General features: G+C 42.1%; 1 protein-coding gene across 1 annotated transcript in view; it reads right to left on the bottom strand.

Annotated features, from left to right (window-relative positions):
- Positions 1-16,922, bottom strand: part of LOC111150699 — a 79,531-nt gene that overhangs the window by 50,510 nt on the left and 12,099 nt on the right. Inside the window, 2 exon segments of the mRNA XM_022508243.1 lie at positions 15,405-15,620; positions 15,795-16,475. Coding sequence (XP_022363951.1) covers positions 15,405-15,620; positions 15,795-16,475 — 897 coding nt within the window.

Raw genomic sequence — 16,922 nt, 5'->3', positions numbered from 1 at the left:
AGTATAAGCTTCTAGCCTGCCTGCCTGACTACAGATTTCAGACTTCCCAGCCTTCACAATCAAGTAAGCCAATTTCTTCATTTCCTCTGAGTGGCATTTAGATGGTTTACAAGTTCTGGCTAATATCAAGTATGGAGCAAGGGATTGTACATGTCTCCTTGTACACACAGATATGAAGAAATTACCTAAACAAAGAATTGTTGAAGCACAGGGTTTGTGACAGATTTTTCAATTTTGTTAGATACCACCAGAAAGGTGTACCTGAGCGGCTCAGTAGGTTAAGCATCTGCCTTCAGCGCAGGTCATGATCCTCGGGTCCCAGGATCGAGCCCTGCATGGGACTCCCTGCTCAGTGAGAAGTCTACTTCTCCCTCTCCCTCTGCCCCCCTTCCCCTGCACACTTGGCTCTCACTCTCCCTCACTTGCTCACTCTCTCTCAAATAAACAAAACCTTTAAAAAAAAAAAAAAAAGACACCGCCAAATACTTTGGAGAAAGCAGCTGCAACATGTGCTCCTACAACTACTGTATGAAAGTACTATCCTACCACACTCGAACCAACACTCGTCTTAAGTGGAAAACAGTACCTGTTGTAAAATAACCTTCACTGTCTCCCCTGTCAGCATTAAAAAAGTACACATGATTGGAAATATCTAAGTAGGAGAGGAGAAATGATGAAAGGTAGTTTACCTGTATATTACAATGGTTTTAGGCTCAACTATCTGTCATAGATTAAGGTTATCAGAGAGCATTATCCTTAACAGTAGGATAGGGCACCAAAAGCCTGGATATTTCCCATAATGAAGCAGGTTTGGACTCTGGCCCACTCTGTCCCCTCCTCCAATCATTGTGCTCCAAGGCACAATGGCCTCTGGGCTGTTCTCAGAACAGGTCAAACCCATTCTCACCACAGGGATTTTGTACTTGTTCTCCTTCTGCCTGAAGACTCTCTTCCTGGATACCCACCCACCAGTCTCAGCACCGAACCTCTGAGACACTTTGTTCTGCTTGCCTCCTGATGTCCGGTAGCACCTCCAGCCTTCCCTTCTCTCTAGCTCTGTGCTTTTCTTACTTCAAAAGGCTGTTCACTACCTCACAGGATACAACACATCAGTTTACTGCTGCCTTAGTAGGAACTGCATATAAAGGCCAAGGACAACCTGTAGCATCAAGGACAGTGCCTTGATCATTTAATGTACTCAGCAGCAGCAATAGTTTTTGATTACTGTTGTTCTATAAGACACATATATGCTCATGGACGAATCAGCTGCATGATGTGCCCCCAGCTCATCCGAACCTACTCAACAGACACAGTGACCCAGGAGGCCAGTTAGCTACGAAAATCAGGCATGAGATGATCCACCACTTGCAACTTCATTACCTCAAAGTAACAGCTCCAACAGAGGGTCAAAAAAGCTGTAAGGCTCTGCTCTATAACTACAAGTCATAATTAACTTACAAAATCTGAAAATGTCAGTGTTTTCCTTTTAGGAAATAGGAATAGGAATAGGAAGGAATTTTGCCTTCCTAATCCTATGTTTCTCCAAGTTGATTTTTAAATTACTTCTTAAGTATCAGACAGTAATGTGGCCCTTAAAAAAGTACCTTATTGGGCACGTGGGTGGCTCAGTTGGTTAAGCAACTGCCTTTGGCTCAGGTCATGATCCCAGAGTCCTGGGATCGAGTCCTACATCAGGCTCCCTGCTCAGCGGGTAGCCTGTTTCTCCCTCTCCTCCCAGCTACTGTCCTCTCTCATTATCTCTGTCTCTCTCTCTCCAATAAATAAAAAGTCTTAAAAAAAAAAAAAAGTACCTTGTTAGGGGCACTTGGGTGGCTTAGTCAGCTAAGCAACTGGCTCTTGGTTTGGCTCAGGTCATAATCTCAGGGTCCTGAGATCGGCCCCCACGTCAGGCTTGGTGCTCAGTGCAAACTCTGCTCGTCCCTCTCCCTCTGCTCCTCCCCACCCCCAAAATTAAAAAAATAAAATCTTAAAAAAAAGCTCGTCCCTCTCCCTCTGCTCCTCCCCACCCCCAAAATTAAAAAAAATAAAATCTTAAAAAAAAAAAAAAAGTGCCTTGTTAGAAATACCTCAAATGTCCACCAACTGGTGAACAGATGAACATGGTACATCCATAAGCGACTATTTAGCCATAAAAAGGAATAAAGTATCAATACACACAATATAGATGAACATCATGCTAAGTGAAAGAAGTCACAAAAGCCCACATATTATATAATTCAATTTATATGAAATACCTAGTAAGACAAACTATAGAGAGCAGAAATATATTAGAGGTTGCCTGGGGCTTAGAATGAGAATGAGGAGTGACAGCAACAGTCACAAAGGACTTTTTGGCATGATGAAAATGTTATAAAACTGGATTGTGGTGATGGTTACACAATTCTGTAAATTTACTGAAACAAATCATGGAATCGTATACTTAAAAGTGAGTTTTTTTACTGAATTATACCTCAATTAAGTTGTGTGTTTGGTTTTTTTTTCTTTTTTTAAAGGAAAAAAACAGCTATAACAAAAGCCCTTGACTCTTCTTAACGTTCCAGGCTGCTAAGGGCTCAGGCTTTAAACCCTTAATGCTATGGAATGCCGCAAAGTTATGTGTCTTTGTTCATTCCTTGGTTGTTCCCAACTAGCCTGCCCACAGAGAGCCAGGTGTATTGAGATGCAGGTCATGCACTGTGCTTTGTGAACACTGGCCCAGCACCATCCAGAAAAGTCCTACTGGTCTGCAAGCATTTTCCCATGTAGCTGTTAGCAGCAACTTGCCCTCCTAGAGTGATAATCAATTAGATCCATTAGTAGAAATAAATAACCCAGCTATTCTGAGAACAATCTCCTGCTGGATTAGCAGTTGCCTTTCCAGCTACAACTGGGGAAAAAGTTTGGCAAATGTTTCTCTAGGAAAAAAAAAAAAAAAGTCATTTCTGTGTCCTTTTATAAGGATAGTTTCACAGGTTTTATAAGTTTTATAAGGATAGTTTCAAATCTTTAGCCCACAGAGAAAATTCACCATGAAAGTTTCTCTCTGACTTAAAAGTTGTTTTGCCTGCATTCTTCCTTTTCTTTCTTCTCTTCCTCCATATCCAAGCTTTGGTTTATAAGTAATTATTTCTGCAAAATGGTCCTTCAGAGTGCAAAGGGCATGCCAGAAATGAAGCCATGACATCCTCAGAGTTACATGGCTCCATTCCTTGGGACATCCTGAGCACTGGGCCAGTGACCAGCAACACACAGGGCTAGGTCTTTGGGTTTAGCTTCTCCTGAAAGAATATTCTCTGAATGTTCTAAAAGCACCTATTAGATCATGAGCTCCTTAAGAACCAACCGAGAGATGAGAATCAGTATGATCATCCAGAAAACTATGTATTCCTACCTCTTAAGATACACTACTAGAAGCAATAACATCTTCATGACCTTTTATTTCAGATTTCCTTGACAAACTCCACTTCTCTAGTCTCTACTCATTTAGGCAGCAGGAATTGTTCGGAAGCAAAACAAAAAGATCCCACACTGGCAGGATAAAGTAAGAAGTGTGCTCTTATAACTTTCAAGGCTTTTGCATGAAATTATGAACCCTGTCAAGAAAATTAAGTCCCAGCGCTATCCCACCCAGTAAATAGTCTAAGAATCTAGGTTCTCAATTGTTTTTTGTTTTGTTTTAATTATGAAGGGAGAACCATGTTACAGGCAATCTGAGTCCATGACCATCCTTGTTAAAGTAACTTGAAGAAAAAGTAATGACCTAAATCCTGCTCAACACTACAAAGTTTCATTCTATTTTAAATACTAGACAAAAGTTTTACATTTGTCTGTAGAATTATTTGAAACCACTTTCCTTCTAGTTTAAGTGCAGACAATTACACTGGGTCCAAGGTCCAACAGGTGATATATATATGTATATATAACTCCATAGAGATACATATTTCTTGGCAGTGCAAAGAAAGCCTTTGGGGCTAAAAGCAGGCATTCCTAGCCTTGGCAATTAGCAAGCTATCACACACTGTAACAATGTCTGGCCCATGCTGGCCTCAATTGGACAAGGGATTTGGGGACCCTGCCCCAGATTTGAAGCAACTTTTGGACCTTGCACTTCAGAGGGAGTAGTACCTAGGAGAATGAAGTAAAAACCACTTCCTGAAATTCCAAATATGATGAAATCTATATCCATTTTTGCTTGGTTCCCAGAGATGCACGTTCCTACTTAGAAGAACAGAAACACAATCCTCCCTACAGCTACAGTACCAAGAGGACTATTACTTAACTCTCAATGGGAATCTGAAAATGGGCCTCTTCCGGTATTATCCTAAGGGTGTGGGGGCAGGAAGGGTATTGTGGCAAATACAAGATAATGTGTACTTAGGTTTCGTTCCACTAACTCTGTGAAGTCCTTCTCATGTTTGGGCCTTTGAAACAACTATATAAATGTGTGTGTGTTTAAACTTTATTACATACCTACAGCGAACAGTGAACCCAGTCTTATGCTGGACATATAGAACACAAAGATGAATGAGGAAACCATTCTAGCCCTTGAAAATGCGTGGTCTAATAGGGAGACAGGTATAAAAAAAAGTACCAAGGCAATCCAGACTGACATGGTGAAAATGAGAAATGCAAACATCTTTAATATTACTTGAATATCATGGGATCAGGAGGGAGACAAACAATAAGAGACTCTTAATGTCACAAAACAAACTGAGGGTGGCCAGGGGGAGGGGAGTAGGGAGAGGGTAGTGTGGTTATGGACATTGGGGAGGGTATGCGCTATGGTGAGTGCTGTGAAGTGTGTAAACCTGGTGATTCACAGACCTGTACCCCTGGGGCTAATAATATATGTTTATTAAAAAATTAAAATATATATATCACTTGAATATTACTTAGAAATATATACCTTTGGGGCACCTGGGTGGCTCAGTTGCTAAGTGTCTGCCTTCAGCTCAGGTCAGGATCCTGGCTGGGGTCCTGGGATTGAGCCCCCCATTGGACTCCCTGCTCGGCAGGAAGCCTGCTTCTCCCTCTCCCACTCCCCCTGCTTGTGTTCCCTCTCTCGCTGTCTCTCTGTCAAACAAATAAATAAAATCTTCTAAAAAAAGAAATATGTAACTTTATCACAGATAAATGGTTATCTATTAAGGGAACAGCAATTAAGTTACTGGGTCTCAATCAGCTGTCAACAGATAAATACTTAGAAGGCTATAGAGCACACTGGACTATTTGGTTGAGTGTTCCTACCTGCCTACTTATTGTTTTTAAAAGGTGTGTCGTGGAATAAAAAGCAATGAATTTACAGGAGAGAATGTCTCATGTGCTGGGTTGTATTTGTTTAGAAAGCCCTTACAGTACTTAACAGGGAACAGGAACTTTACTAGATCAAGGTAAACCGCTGACTTCATATACAAGTGACATTATTTTTGTAATTCACTAGTTGTTTCCAAATGCTATTCTTACATCATATCTCAAATAATTCTAGTTGAACTTCCCTCATCCAGACCCTGTGAGATGAGTCATTTTGTTTTCCATTAAAACTGCAACCCTGGGGCACCTGGGTGGCTCAGTCAGTTAAGCATCCAGCATCCAACTCTTGATTTGGCTCAGGTCATGATCTCAGGGTTGTGGGATCAAGCCCGGTGCCAGGGTCCAATGCTCAGTGTAGAGCCTACTTGGGATTCCTTCCCTCTGCCCCTCCCCCCACTCACACTCTCTCTATAAATCTTAAAAAAAACAAAACCAAACTGTAGCCCTTGCAACTGAGAAATATTGTTCAGAAACCTAAAATAATTTAAAAATACTTCAAGTTCATTACATATAGTTAGTTCTCAGATACCAGTAAGGGGAATCAAAACTTCTAATTTTTTTTTTTGCTTTTCTCATATGATTCTCTCTTACTCAACTTTCCAAAGACTTCTTACAACCTGCCTTAAAACCTCTTGAACTTAACTTGCACATACATTTATTTTTTTTCTTTCTTCCAATAGTGATACAAAACAAAGCCCAAAGAACTGAACTGGTAAAGGCAGGACCCCTCTGAGGAAGAGGGTGGGGAGAGGAGCAAGGAAAACACAATTGATACAGGCTAGCCAAGGGAAAGCAGAAAGGTTGGACAGACTAAAACCTTGGCATTGTTGTCCTGTCATAAGCTATAAACTCTAGAAAAGCACAGACTGTTTTGTTTTGTTTTGTTTTTTCTCCAGTGTAGTTCCTAGTGGTGACCACAGTGCTTGGTACAACTAAGATGCATAAAACAATAGTTGGGAGAATGAATGTGGATAGTAAGCTTGACACATCCATAACAGATGCTCAAAACATCACAGCCATTATTACCAGTGCTAGCTCAGTCCCCCTGGCCACCAAGTTGAGGATTTTAGCTACAACTGTGTGATAAGCATAGATCTTCAGTATTTATTCAAGAAATTGTTCTGACTTCTCCTGTGCTCCAGCACAGTGAGGGATTAAGAAGGAAAAAAACCCCTCAAGAAGCGTACAGCTCATTGACAGAAAAATTTGTGCCAATGATTTCAATGCTATTCTTTTATCAAATATTTACTCAGCTCTGCCTCTATGTCAGTCACTCTATTAGATACCGGGGATACGCAGTAAACAAAATAGATGAAAATCAATGCTTTCATAGTGGCTACACTCCAGTAAACACATGCTACTACTGCTAACACACTCTTCTAAGAGCTTTCATGTATTACAATGTTCAATCTTCACAATAACCAGAGGTAGGTACTACTATCGTCCTTATTTTATAGATGAGAAAACTGAAGCACAAGGTCAAATGGAGGAATATGACATTAAGAACATACAAAAATCCAGGATAAGAAAGAATGCACTGGTTAGCTGAATAAGCGATCTTCTCAAAGAGTGCAACAATTGGACTAAGTGTCCTATAAGGACAATGTTTTGCATGTTTAAAGTGTGTTTACACACTTAGAAATATACGCTACTGTCAGACATAGTTGACGTCCTGCACCTCAAGCTGCTCCGAGGATAAGATGAAGCCCATGATAAAATAAACCATTTGGTGAATACCTTTAGAGTTTTATTAAAAAAAAAAAAAAATACACACATAGGGGCACCTGGCTGGCTCAGTTGGTAAAGCATGCGACTCCTGATTTCAGAGTTGCGAGTTCGAGCCCACGTTGGGCATACGACTTAATTTAAAATAATAGGTATGTGTGTGTGTGTGTATGTGTGTACGTGCATGCATATATATATATACTCACACACAGACGTAATATATAAATACATACATATATAATTACAGCACTTAAGTTAAAGGAATTATCGTCATTTTCCTGATTTTCTTTTACCACCTGAGTTTCTGTGGCCAGATCAGATTGGTCTGTTAGCCTGGGTCTCAGACATCTATACCTGAAGGTGGCCAGGGTTTTCTTCTGCACAGCTTTCCCCTCCCCATACAGGCAGAGGCTTTCCTCCTCCTGACTCAGGAAGGGGCTGCTTCAGCCTGAAGGCTGAAGAGAAGCACTTAGGGTGGCTGGTGGACAGTTCACCTAAGATCTGTTCTGACTCCCAACTCCAAACTTCATTATTTATTATTCTACACAATGTGTTCTCATCATCTGAACTTTTAGCCTTATTTCTGACAGGTTATTATTACCATTTCTATACCTTTTCTTGTCCTTGTTATTACTACTTTTATACCTTTCAAGAATACAGCTGTACCTAGAGGGATCGGCTTCTTGCAATGTCAGTAACAAGACTCTTAAGTGATAGGTGTAAAAACTGAAATTTGGGGGGTTCTCAGTTTTGTTGCATTCTTTTCCGTTGTATTCATAGTCTCTTAGTAAATGTTAAAAATGCATTCCCATAAGTAGTAATTAAGAGAAAAACAGCGAGATTTTAAATTAGACTTATCTTTGAAAGGTTAGTTTGTAAAACAGAGGTTAAAAAATGGTACATTTTAGCTTAGTTTTCAAAACTTTTTACCCACCAAAGTGTGTATCAATTTCTGCTTTTTTAAACTTTAAAATTTATAAAAGTAATCCACACAAAGAAACTGTAAACACTCTAGAAGACAGAGTAAAAGTGATTAAGTAAAAGTCTCCCTCCCCTTCCCTATAGTTTAACCATTGCTATACTTCCATACTTTTAGTAAAGAAATTGCTATTGTTTAGGGACTTTTCAACCTCAAAGCACCAAATAAAAAGCTTAACCAACAAACCTGAGGCCATCTTTACCCCCAGGCTGCTCTCCTTAAAGCACATGTAGCTCCAGAAGGCTGTGAGCCATCAGTTAGATCTCTGAGGAGTGCTCATTTGTTTTGCTCCCTGGATTAGGAATAACTTCTGGTAATATTTTTCATTTATTTTTGAAAAAAAGAGGAACCAGCAACTTTTTATCTCATTTACACAAGTCTCACCAGTATCCATAAGGACTTGAGGCAGCTGTTAAAACCAGAACACAGTCTCTAAAATAATCATCAACCAAAAAAACAGACTTAAGGTCTGGAAAACAGAAATAGGCATTCAAAATCAAGGCTGAGGAAAGTATAAACAAAAGTACACAGGCCTAAAGGGCCACAGGGCTGTAATTATTCTGTATACATCTCTAAGTACAAAGTTTATGGGGGAAGTTACACCCAATAGCAGAAGAAATGAAATCTCAGGTATTGTCCCAGTCAATGTTCATAAGCTACTATACAGTACAGCTATACATGTTTTACTTAAAACAAAAAAAAAAAAAGAAAGAAAGAAAAAAGAAACCTGTATAGTTTATACAAAAAGAAGTGGCTTTAAAAGACCTACTTAATTAGTTAGGGTTTAGGAAAGATGCATTCCCACAAAATCAGATTAAGCATAACTTGGGGCATGTTTTCCAGAGGGCATTTTTCAACATGTAGCAAATATGCTTTAAATTGTACCTACTCTTTCACCCACAACTCCGTTCTGGGCACTGAGCTTAAGGAAAACATCCCAGATTTGTGCAAAGCTTTACCTATAATGATGTTTACTGTGGTGTTTTAAGGGGACTGGATCAATAAATTGTTGACAAAGAACAGAGTGCTGTGGAGTCAGCAAGCCGATGATGCACGGGATACTGAAGACACAGAGATGGACTAAAAACTATCGGGAAGTGTGACAGTAAGAGTTAATAGTGTACTCTCTGGGTTGTGAGATCCAGATGACTTTTAACTTTCACTGTGAATAGTCACAGAAATTTTGGAAATTCTCTTGTATCAGAAAAAAACAGTTTTAAAAATCCTCTGAAATTAAAATCAACACACACACAAAATAAAATATGAAAGTGGTAAATGCTAAGAAGTAGGATTTGGGGGATTTGTTCTCAAGCATGTACAATCTAAGTGGGGCAAAAGACCCAAATTAAAACTGTCATTTCCTTCACAAAGTAGAAGTCTTGAAACCTCTTGATTTAACTGTAACTCACTGAAATTCTTTTTTAAAAACTAGTCTATTCGGGCGCCTGGGTGGCTCAGTGGGTTAAAGCCTCTGCCTTCGGCTCAGGTCATGATCCCAGGGTCCTGGGATCGAGCCCCGCATAGGGCTCTCTGCTCGGCGGGGAGCCTGCTTCCTCCTCTCTCTCTGCCTGCCTCTCCGCCTATTTGTGATCTCTGTCTGTCAAATAAATAAATAAAATCTTTAAAAAATAAAAAATAAAAAAAATAAAAAAATAAAAACTAGTCTATTCAAAGGGATAAAGAAGATATGGTCCATATATACAATGGAATATTAGGCCTCAATCAGAAAGGATGAATACGTGATTTTTGTATGAACATAGACGGGACTGGAGGAGATAATGCTGAGTGAACTAAGTCAAGCAGAGAGAGTCAATTATCATATGGTTTCATTTACTTGTGGAGCATAAGGAATAACATGGAAGACATTAGGAGAAGGAAAGAAAAAGTGAATTGGAGGAAATCGGAGAGGAAGATGAAACATGAGAGGCTGTGGACTCTGAGAAACAAGCTGAGGGTGCTGAAGGGGGGGTGTGGGGGGATGGGTGAGCCTGGTGGTGGGTATTAAGGAGGGCACGTATTGCATGGAGCACTGGGTGTGATGCATAAGCAGTGAATCCTGGAACAATGAAAAAATAAAATGAAATTTAAAAAAAGTCTATTGTGGGCGCCTGGGTGGCTCAGTGGGTTAAGCCGCTGCCTTCAGCTCAGGTCATGATCTCAGGGTCCTGGGATCGAGTCCCGCATCGGGCTCTCTGCTCAGCAAGAAGCCTGCTTCCTCCTCTTTCTCTCTCTCTGCCTGCCTCTCCATCTACTTGTGATCTCTCTCTGTCAAATAAATAAATAAAATCTTAAAAAAAAAAAAAAGTCTATTGTGCCTATAACATAAAGCAGGTACATTTTCAAGAAAAGTCATGCAAAAAGAAAGGGAAAGGTACTTTAATACTCAAATGAACAAGAAAATTCAATTAACCATAACTCTGCACCCCCCTCCCCCAGCATTCTAGTTTGTTAAAACCTGGCTCATCTATGCCCTCAAAACCCCTTGTGCAATAAAACCTTTTGATGTGTTCGACTATGACAGTTTTTTAGTCTATTAAACTTAAATTTATGTTTTATTCTATTGAGTACCACAGCTGTATGGCCTCTCTCAGACCCATGCTCCCTAGTTCTAGGTTCTACTTTCTGACAGGAAGTATCCCCTAAGGAGTTGGGCTCCCTGCTGCGGCTGCAGACATCCAACCTGCAAACCTGGGGAAAACAGTGTTGTTTTGAATTTTAAAATTTTATTTGCATACACCCACCAGGGTGGCCAAAATTAAAAGGAAAAAAAAAAATATCAACTGTTGCCAAGGACGAGCTACTGAACTCTGGTACAACCACTTTGGAAAACTGCTTGGCAGTTTCTGCCAAAGCTAAATACTCAAATACTTTATAACCCAGTAACTCCACTCCTGTGTATATACTCAAGAGAAATGAGGGTCTATACCCACCAGACATGGACTAGAGTGTTCACAGCTGCACTATTCACAGTATCCTGGAGTAGTCTGAAAACAATCAAGAGAACAGATAAATCATGATGTACTTGCACAGTGCAACACTGCACAGTAGTAACAAGGAGTTACAATTACTCTGACAGGGACATGTCTTACAAACACGCTGGGTGAAAGATGGCACATGAAATGGGCCCAACTAATCAGTGCTTAGAAGTTAAGGAGAGTAGTTATCTTGGAGGTAACACAGTGACTGGAAGGGGGCACAAAAGGGACTTCAGGGAGGCTGGTCGTGGCCTGCATCTTGATCTGTGTGCTAGTTATACACACATGTTCAGTTTGTTGATGATTTTGTGAGCTACATATATCAAAGCACACTTTTCAACATGTTTATTATAGTCCAATAAAAAGTTTAAGAAATATATTTGCAAATGTCAATAAGTAAGTTCAATTAATATTTGTGTAGTTTTTATAATAATTTTTACTTTCGAACTGCAGAATAAATAACTGTGTGGAATGCTGATAAAAACAAAAGTCCAATTTGTTGAAATTCCATGCACATTAGGATTCCCCTGCAGGTCTGCCTTTGGCTCATTACAACAGAAGTGCCAGGCAAGAATTAATGCCTAATACTGGAATAATGTCACCAATGTAAACTCAAAGGCAACCTGGTGTCACCCAGCCAAGTGGTGCCAGCTTCCCAAGCTTCATCATAAAGGACACCACTCTGTCTACATACCAGTAATGGTATCATAGTTCTAAAACCTCTTTCCAATCAGGAAAAAATGTTATGACAAAAAGACAACCATTGTTTGTCTTTGTATTTTCATTCTACCAGACAAAAAGCTATAATACTGAGCTGTTCAGTTTAATAATTGATACTTGGCAACTCTTTCTGTTGCTACGTGGCACCTGATTCTTACTGTCCTTTTTTATAGTCATCATGGAACCAAGAGCAAGTGTCTGGGCTTCTGCAAATCCCATTTTGTCTTCCACATACCTGAAGAAAGTAGTATTATGGGAACAGATGAAGATATCAAACACTGTATATAGCTACAGCAATAAATACACAAGGCAACTGGAACCTTTGCAAGCTAGACCTTTATACCACAGTCCGCACTGGAAGCCATCCAGGCAGGGACATTTATTTCCATATCCCCAATTAAACCCAAGTCCAGAAAATTAAAAAAAAATAAAATAAAATAAACAAAACCTAGTACACATGCCGAGATGCTTGTCTGACTTGATAAAAGAACAAAAGTAACTCATTTTTTAATTAAACAAATTTTTGTTCAAAACAAAGATGATGAACAAAATGGCAGAAAATTCTGGTGATATTTTAGATCACCAAACTATGAAAAGGCCTTTGATTTGTGCATTTGTTGACCACTAGAAACTAAACTACTGTACAAAAAGGAGATGAATGGAGGCTGGCAGGGTAAAAGGCATGTGGACACTGCTCCCTCCTAGACTTTTGGGTGTCAGTTTCTCCACAGTAAACAAAATCCACATCTACCTTGAGGGTTGGTCTATACTTAGAATGAAACAAATGCTCTATGGAAAGTGTCAAGGGAGGTGGGGGAGCCTAGCACAGGTATTCACTAAATAAATACATGTTCATATAATCAACAAACTCACACACCTACTACCTGCCAGTAACCATTCAGAATATAACAAAACCAAGCTCCTCTCCTTTGGGAGCTCACATTCTAGTTGGAGAGGATGAGAGATAAACAAGTCTGTTATACAGAATATCATAAGATACTAAACACTACGTGGGAAAGGTAAAGTCAGTGGGAATGAAAGATGGATGGCAATTTTAAAAAATTTTAAAGAGTTGTTTGAGCAGGTGACATTTAAACAAAGACTTACCTACCCCTTCCCCCCTTTTTAAGTGACTTTCTCCCCCTGCATTGCTGCTTATTTAGCAAGGGTAATGTAGGTACAGGATGGATGACATCATACCCATACCTCCTCAACTTCCTAAGACTTTGGCAATTCTAACTTCTAGGAAGTTAATTAAGGTTTTTTTTGTTTTTTTTTTTTTAACTTTACTTCTTCCTTGTACCACTAAAACATGTACTCATCGGAAAACCATGTGAAATCACAAGCAAGCACTAAGGGCAAATTATGAGCATACTATGTAGAGATGTAGACACCGGGATCTATCTTTGGCTGAACTCTAATTAGCAACAGTAACATTTACTTGACATTTTGGGGGTTATTATCATACCATTTTTTGTGAAGCCATAAAACATACGTCCTCCTGGGATTCAGCATGGATCTCCAGTAATCAATTGTCTAAGGACACATTCTAAAGAATTCAGCAAATGTGTAAATAAATACTGAAAGATATTTGATACTGCATTACAGAGAATTACACTAGTTTATAATTCCTCACTTTTACCAGAGAATTTATACTTTTATTTCAAAGTTGAATAAATTTGAGTATTCAAAAAAAAAATCTAAAATCCATACTAACAGGTCATTAAATCTCATTTCCAGGTGCTATCATCAACAAACCTGGTTAGGTTATGTTTCTATTAGTAAAACACTGTAGGTTATTAGGTAACATAAAGGAAATCTCCTTAAAAAAAAAAAAAACTAGATTAAGTCAGTTAAGCATCTAACTCTTGATTTATGCTTAGGTCATGATCTCAGGGTCATGAGATTGAGCCCCTCATCCAGGCTCCATGCTAGGCATGGAGCCTGCTTAAGATTTTCTCTCTCCCTCACCCCCTCTACCCTCCTCCCTCCCTCTCTCAAAATAAAATGAAATAAACAAATTAAATAAAATAACTAGAGTCATCACACTGCAAGAATTTTACCATATTAAGCTTAAATTGTTTTCAGCTTTAGTTGTCAGGGGGTAGGGTAGGGAAGAACTCAACGAAGAGGTGGTGAAGGTGTTCAGGCTTTCAATCAGACCTGTGAATGTAAAATTTCACTATGCATTTCCATCATAGCCAATGCATGAGCCAGCACTGTTCTCTTCATAGATTATATATAAACTTTCTGTCTGGAGCTATAAATTCTTTTACCACCATTCAACATAAAAAACACAATCCCAAAACATTAAAGAAAAAATGGTGATTAAAGTCACAATCAACAAACACTCGTGAGCTTTTAATATGTTTTAAGACACCTGGGGACGGAAAGTAGTCAGTAACTAGTCTCTGATGTTCACTTTAACTTTGCAAAATATGAAAATGATTTACACTGCCTAATGTCTATAAATATGTATAACCCAAACTTGAAATCTGCGCTTTTGCATCCTGCCCCAGTTCTTTGGGGTTGGCACTCGTGGCACTATAATTCACTTGAGTACAGCCCCTCCACTGAGTCATTGCTAAAAGTAAAACGAAGAAGTGGGAGAAAAAGCAAAGAGCTACTTCAGAGCATCTGATTGCTTGTCTCAAACTGATCTACTAAACCAGATTGGAAAGATATACGTTCCTGTCTTCTTGGAGGCAACTTAGGTGTTCACATGTTTTTGTGCCCCACTAGATACTAAGGCTGCCTGAAATCTGCGATGATCTGCATTCCTCAATTACATACATAGTTTTTCCTTAACTGACAGTCATCAGAGTAGCTCCAATTCCCCAAATCTAAGAGAGTCTTACTTACACACTGTCAACACCTCACACCGCCTGCCGCACTATCTTCAGGATTATTGAAATATTAACAATCAACAATTTCTAGGATTTCTAAAAATTGCTCTCTATCAAGACAACACAGTTACTCACTGAGACCAAAAATGCTGTGTTAAATGCGTTTACCACATCTATCCAAAGGGTGTAATTCACGTTACCTATTTGTGTATCCAGATGAAGGGAATCAATTATTTTGAACCCAAAGGATACATTATGAATATATTTTCATGCTCTTCTTTATTCTTATCCTACAACAGTCCATAAACCCCTCTGATTTCAGGAATTCACTCTAGAAACCCAATTTCAGGGTTAAAAAAAAAAATCTAGGGGCGCCTGGGTGGCTCAGTGGTTTAAGCCTCTGCCTTCAGCTCAGGTCATGATGTCGGGGTTCTGGGATCGAGTCCCGCGTCGGGCTCTCTGCTCAGCGGGGAGCCTGCTTCCTCCTCTCTCTCTCTGCCTGCCTCTCTGCCTACTTGTGATTTCTCTGTCAAATAAATAAAATCTTAAAAAAAAAAAATCTATACAAGTGACCAAACTGTTGGCTTTAAAAATTGCTACAAATGAATTGGGAGAACTTGTGCCCAATGAGCCTAAGCCGGATTAAAACAAAAGTTGTTGTAGTTTGTGAATAGCCAATGATTAAGAAGCACGTATCTTATTTCAACTGGAACGCATTTACAAGTACTTAAACTTACTAAACTGGCCACTATCCTAAATCTGTGTCTGTTACTGGAAAACCGCCTTCGCGAGAAACCCAAGTTAAGGGAATGACCGTCAAAGCTTTCCTGCAGGTTAGGTCCATTTTACTGGGACTTTGCGGAGCAGTCGGTGTGTCCAGGCCGAGGGGCTCGGAGCGCCGCACGCGGTAGGGTCCCCGAGGGTGACAGCAGAGACCCGCAGCCCGCGGAGCCCCCCAGAGGCGCCCCTGGCGCGGCGCTCGCCCCCGACCCCGCACGCAGGAACTAGGCGCTGCTCGCGCTCGGGGAGAGCTCGGGCACAGAGGCCACACCTGCGCGTCTCCGACTTCGAGGGGCAGCCGACGGGAGGACGCGGCCCCCAGGGAGGGGACAGACCCCAACCCACCCCACCCTTTCTCCGACGCCCTCCTGACACGTTGGGCTGTGAAATGTATGGCTAGCAAGGCAGCTCCAGCGCTGGGAGGGGAACGGGGGAGGGTGTTCCGTGTTAAGTCCGCACCTCGCCCCGACCCTCCCCCGGCGACGACCGCGAGCCGCGGTGCGGCCTCCCCGCTTCCGCAGCCCCAAACTCCGACCCCCGCCCATGGGTTTCGGGCCTCCCCGCACCCCCAGCCGCGCCGCGCCCTCGGTCCCCGGGCCTCCCGCCCTCAAATCCCGAGGTCCCGGGCTCGCTTACCCGGTAGGTGCTCTCCGTGAGCGGGTTCACCTCCTCCGGCCCCCGTGACATGGCTGCAGCCGTCCGGCGGGCGAACGCTGGTGGACGCGGTAGAGTCTCGTGGCCGCCCGACTCTGGGCTGCGGGAGCGCCGGGGCGCCCATGATAGGCCGCGGATGAAGGGCTCTCGAAGGTCGGCTACTGCCACAGCCTTCGGCTTCCAAATGCTGGCGCGCTCCTCCGCCGCCAAAATTTCCAAACTTGTAGCGCAGCGGTCCCCGCAGCCACCACCCCTGAGGAACTGAGGAGACGCAGATGGATCCCGCTGGGGGTGGGGCGGCCCCGTGACGCGTGCGGGGCCCGGGGGCCGGGTAGGCGGACCCCCACCGGGCGGCCGAGTGGGAGGGGCCGAGAGGCCGGGGCGGGCCGGGAGGAGGGTAGCCGGGCCGAGTGGGCGGGGCGCCCCACCTGAGGCGCCCCAGGCCCGGCTGCTACCCCTTGCATTTTTGCTGCGGTGGAAGAGCTCCTGGTGACGATGCGACCCGGATCCCGCGAGGCATCAGTACCTCATGCTGGATGCTGTTCTACTTGGACAGAACCCGCACGGGGTGGGGGGGCGGTGGGTCCCCGAGACCCACGCTTTCCGCGGGCGCCCCTCCCTGCTGCCTTTTGGGGACTGCGGGAAGAGGGACTCATGTCCCACAGTTGTATCGATTTCCCTGTTTGACCCCCTGTCCTGCTCACCCCACTCGCTGACCTCAAAGATCTGTGGGATCCTTTGGCATGGTCTCCCATAGATGGAGAAAGGGGCTGCTGGGGCGCCTGGGTAGCTCAGTGGGTTGGGTCTCTGCCTTTGGCTTGGGTCATGATCTCAGGGTCCTGGGATCCAGCCCCCATCGGGCTCTTTGCTCGGCAGGGAGCCTGCTTCCCCCTCTCTCTCTGCCTGCCTCTCTGCCTGCTTGTGATCTCTGTC

This window comes from Enhydra lutris, unplaced genomic scaffold (genome assembly GCF_002288905.1).
Source record: "Enhydra lutris kenyoni isolate GAN:26980312 unplaced genomic scaffold, ASM228890v2 scaffoldscaffold24, whole genome shotgun sequence".
NCBI lineage: Eukaryota > Metazoa > Chordata > Mammalia > Carnivora > Mustelidae > Enhydra > Enhydra lutris.
This window is presented reverse-complemented; position numbering and strand designations above follow the sequence as displayed.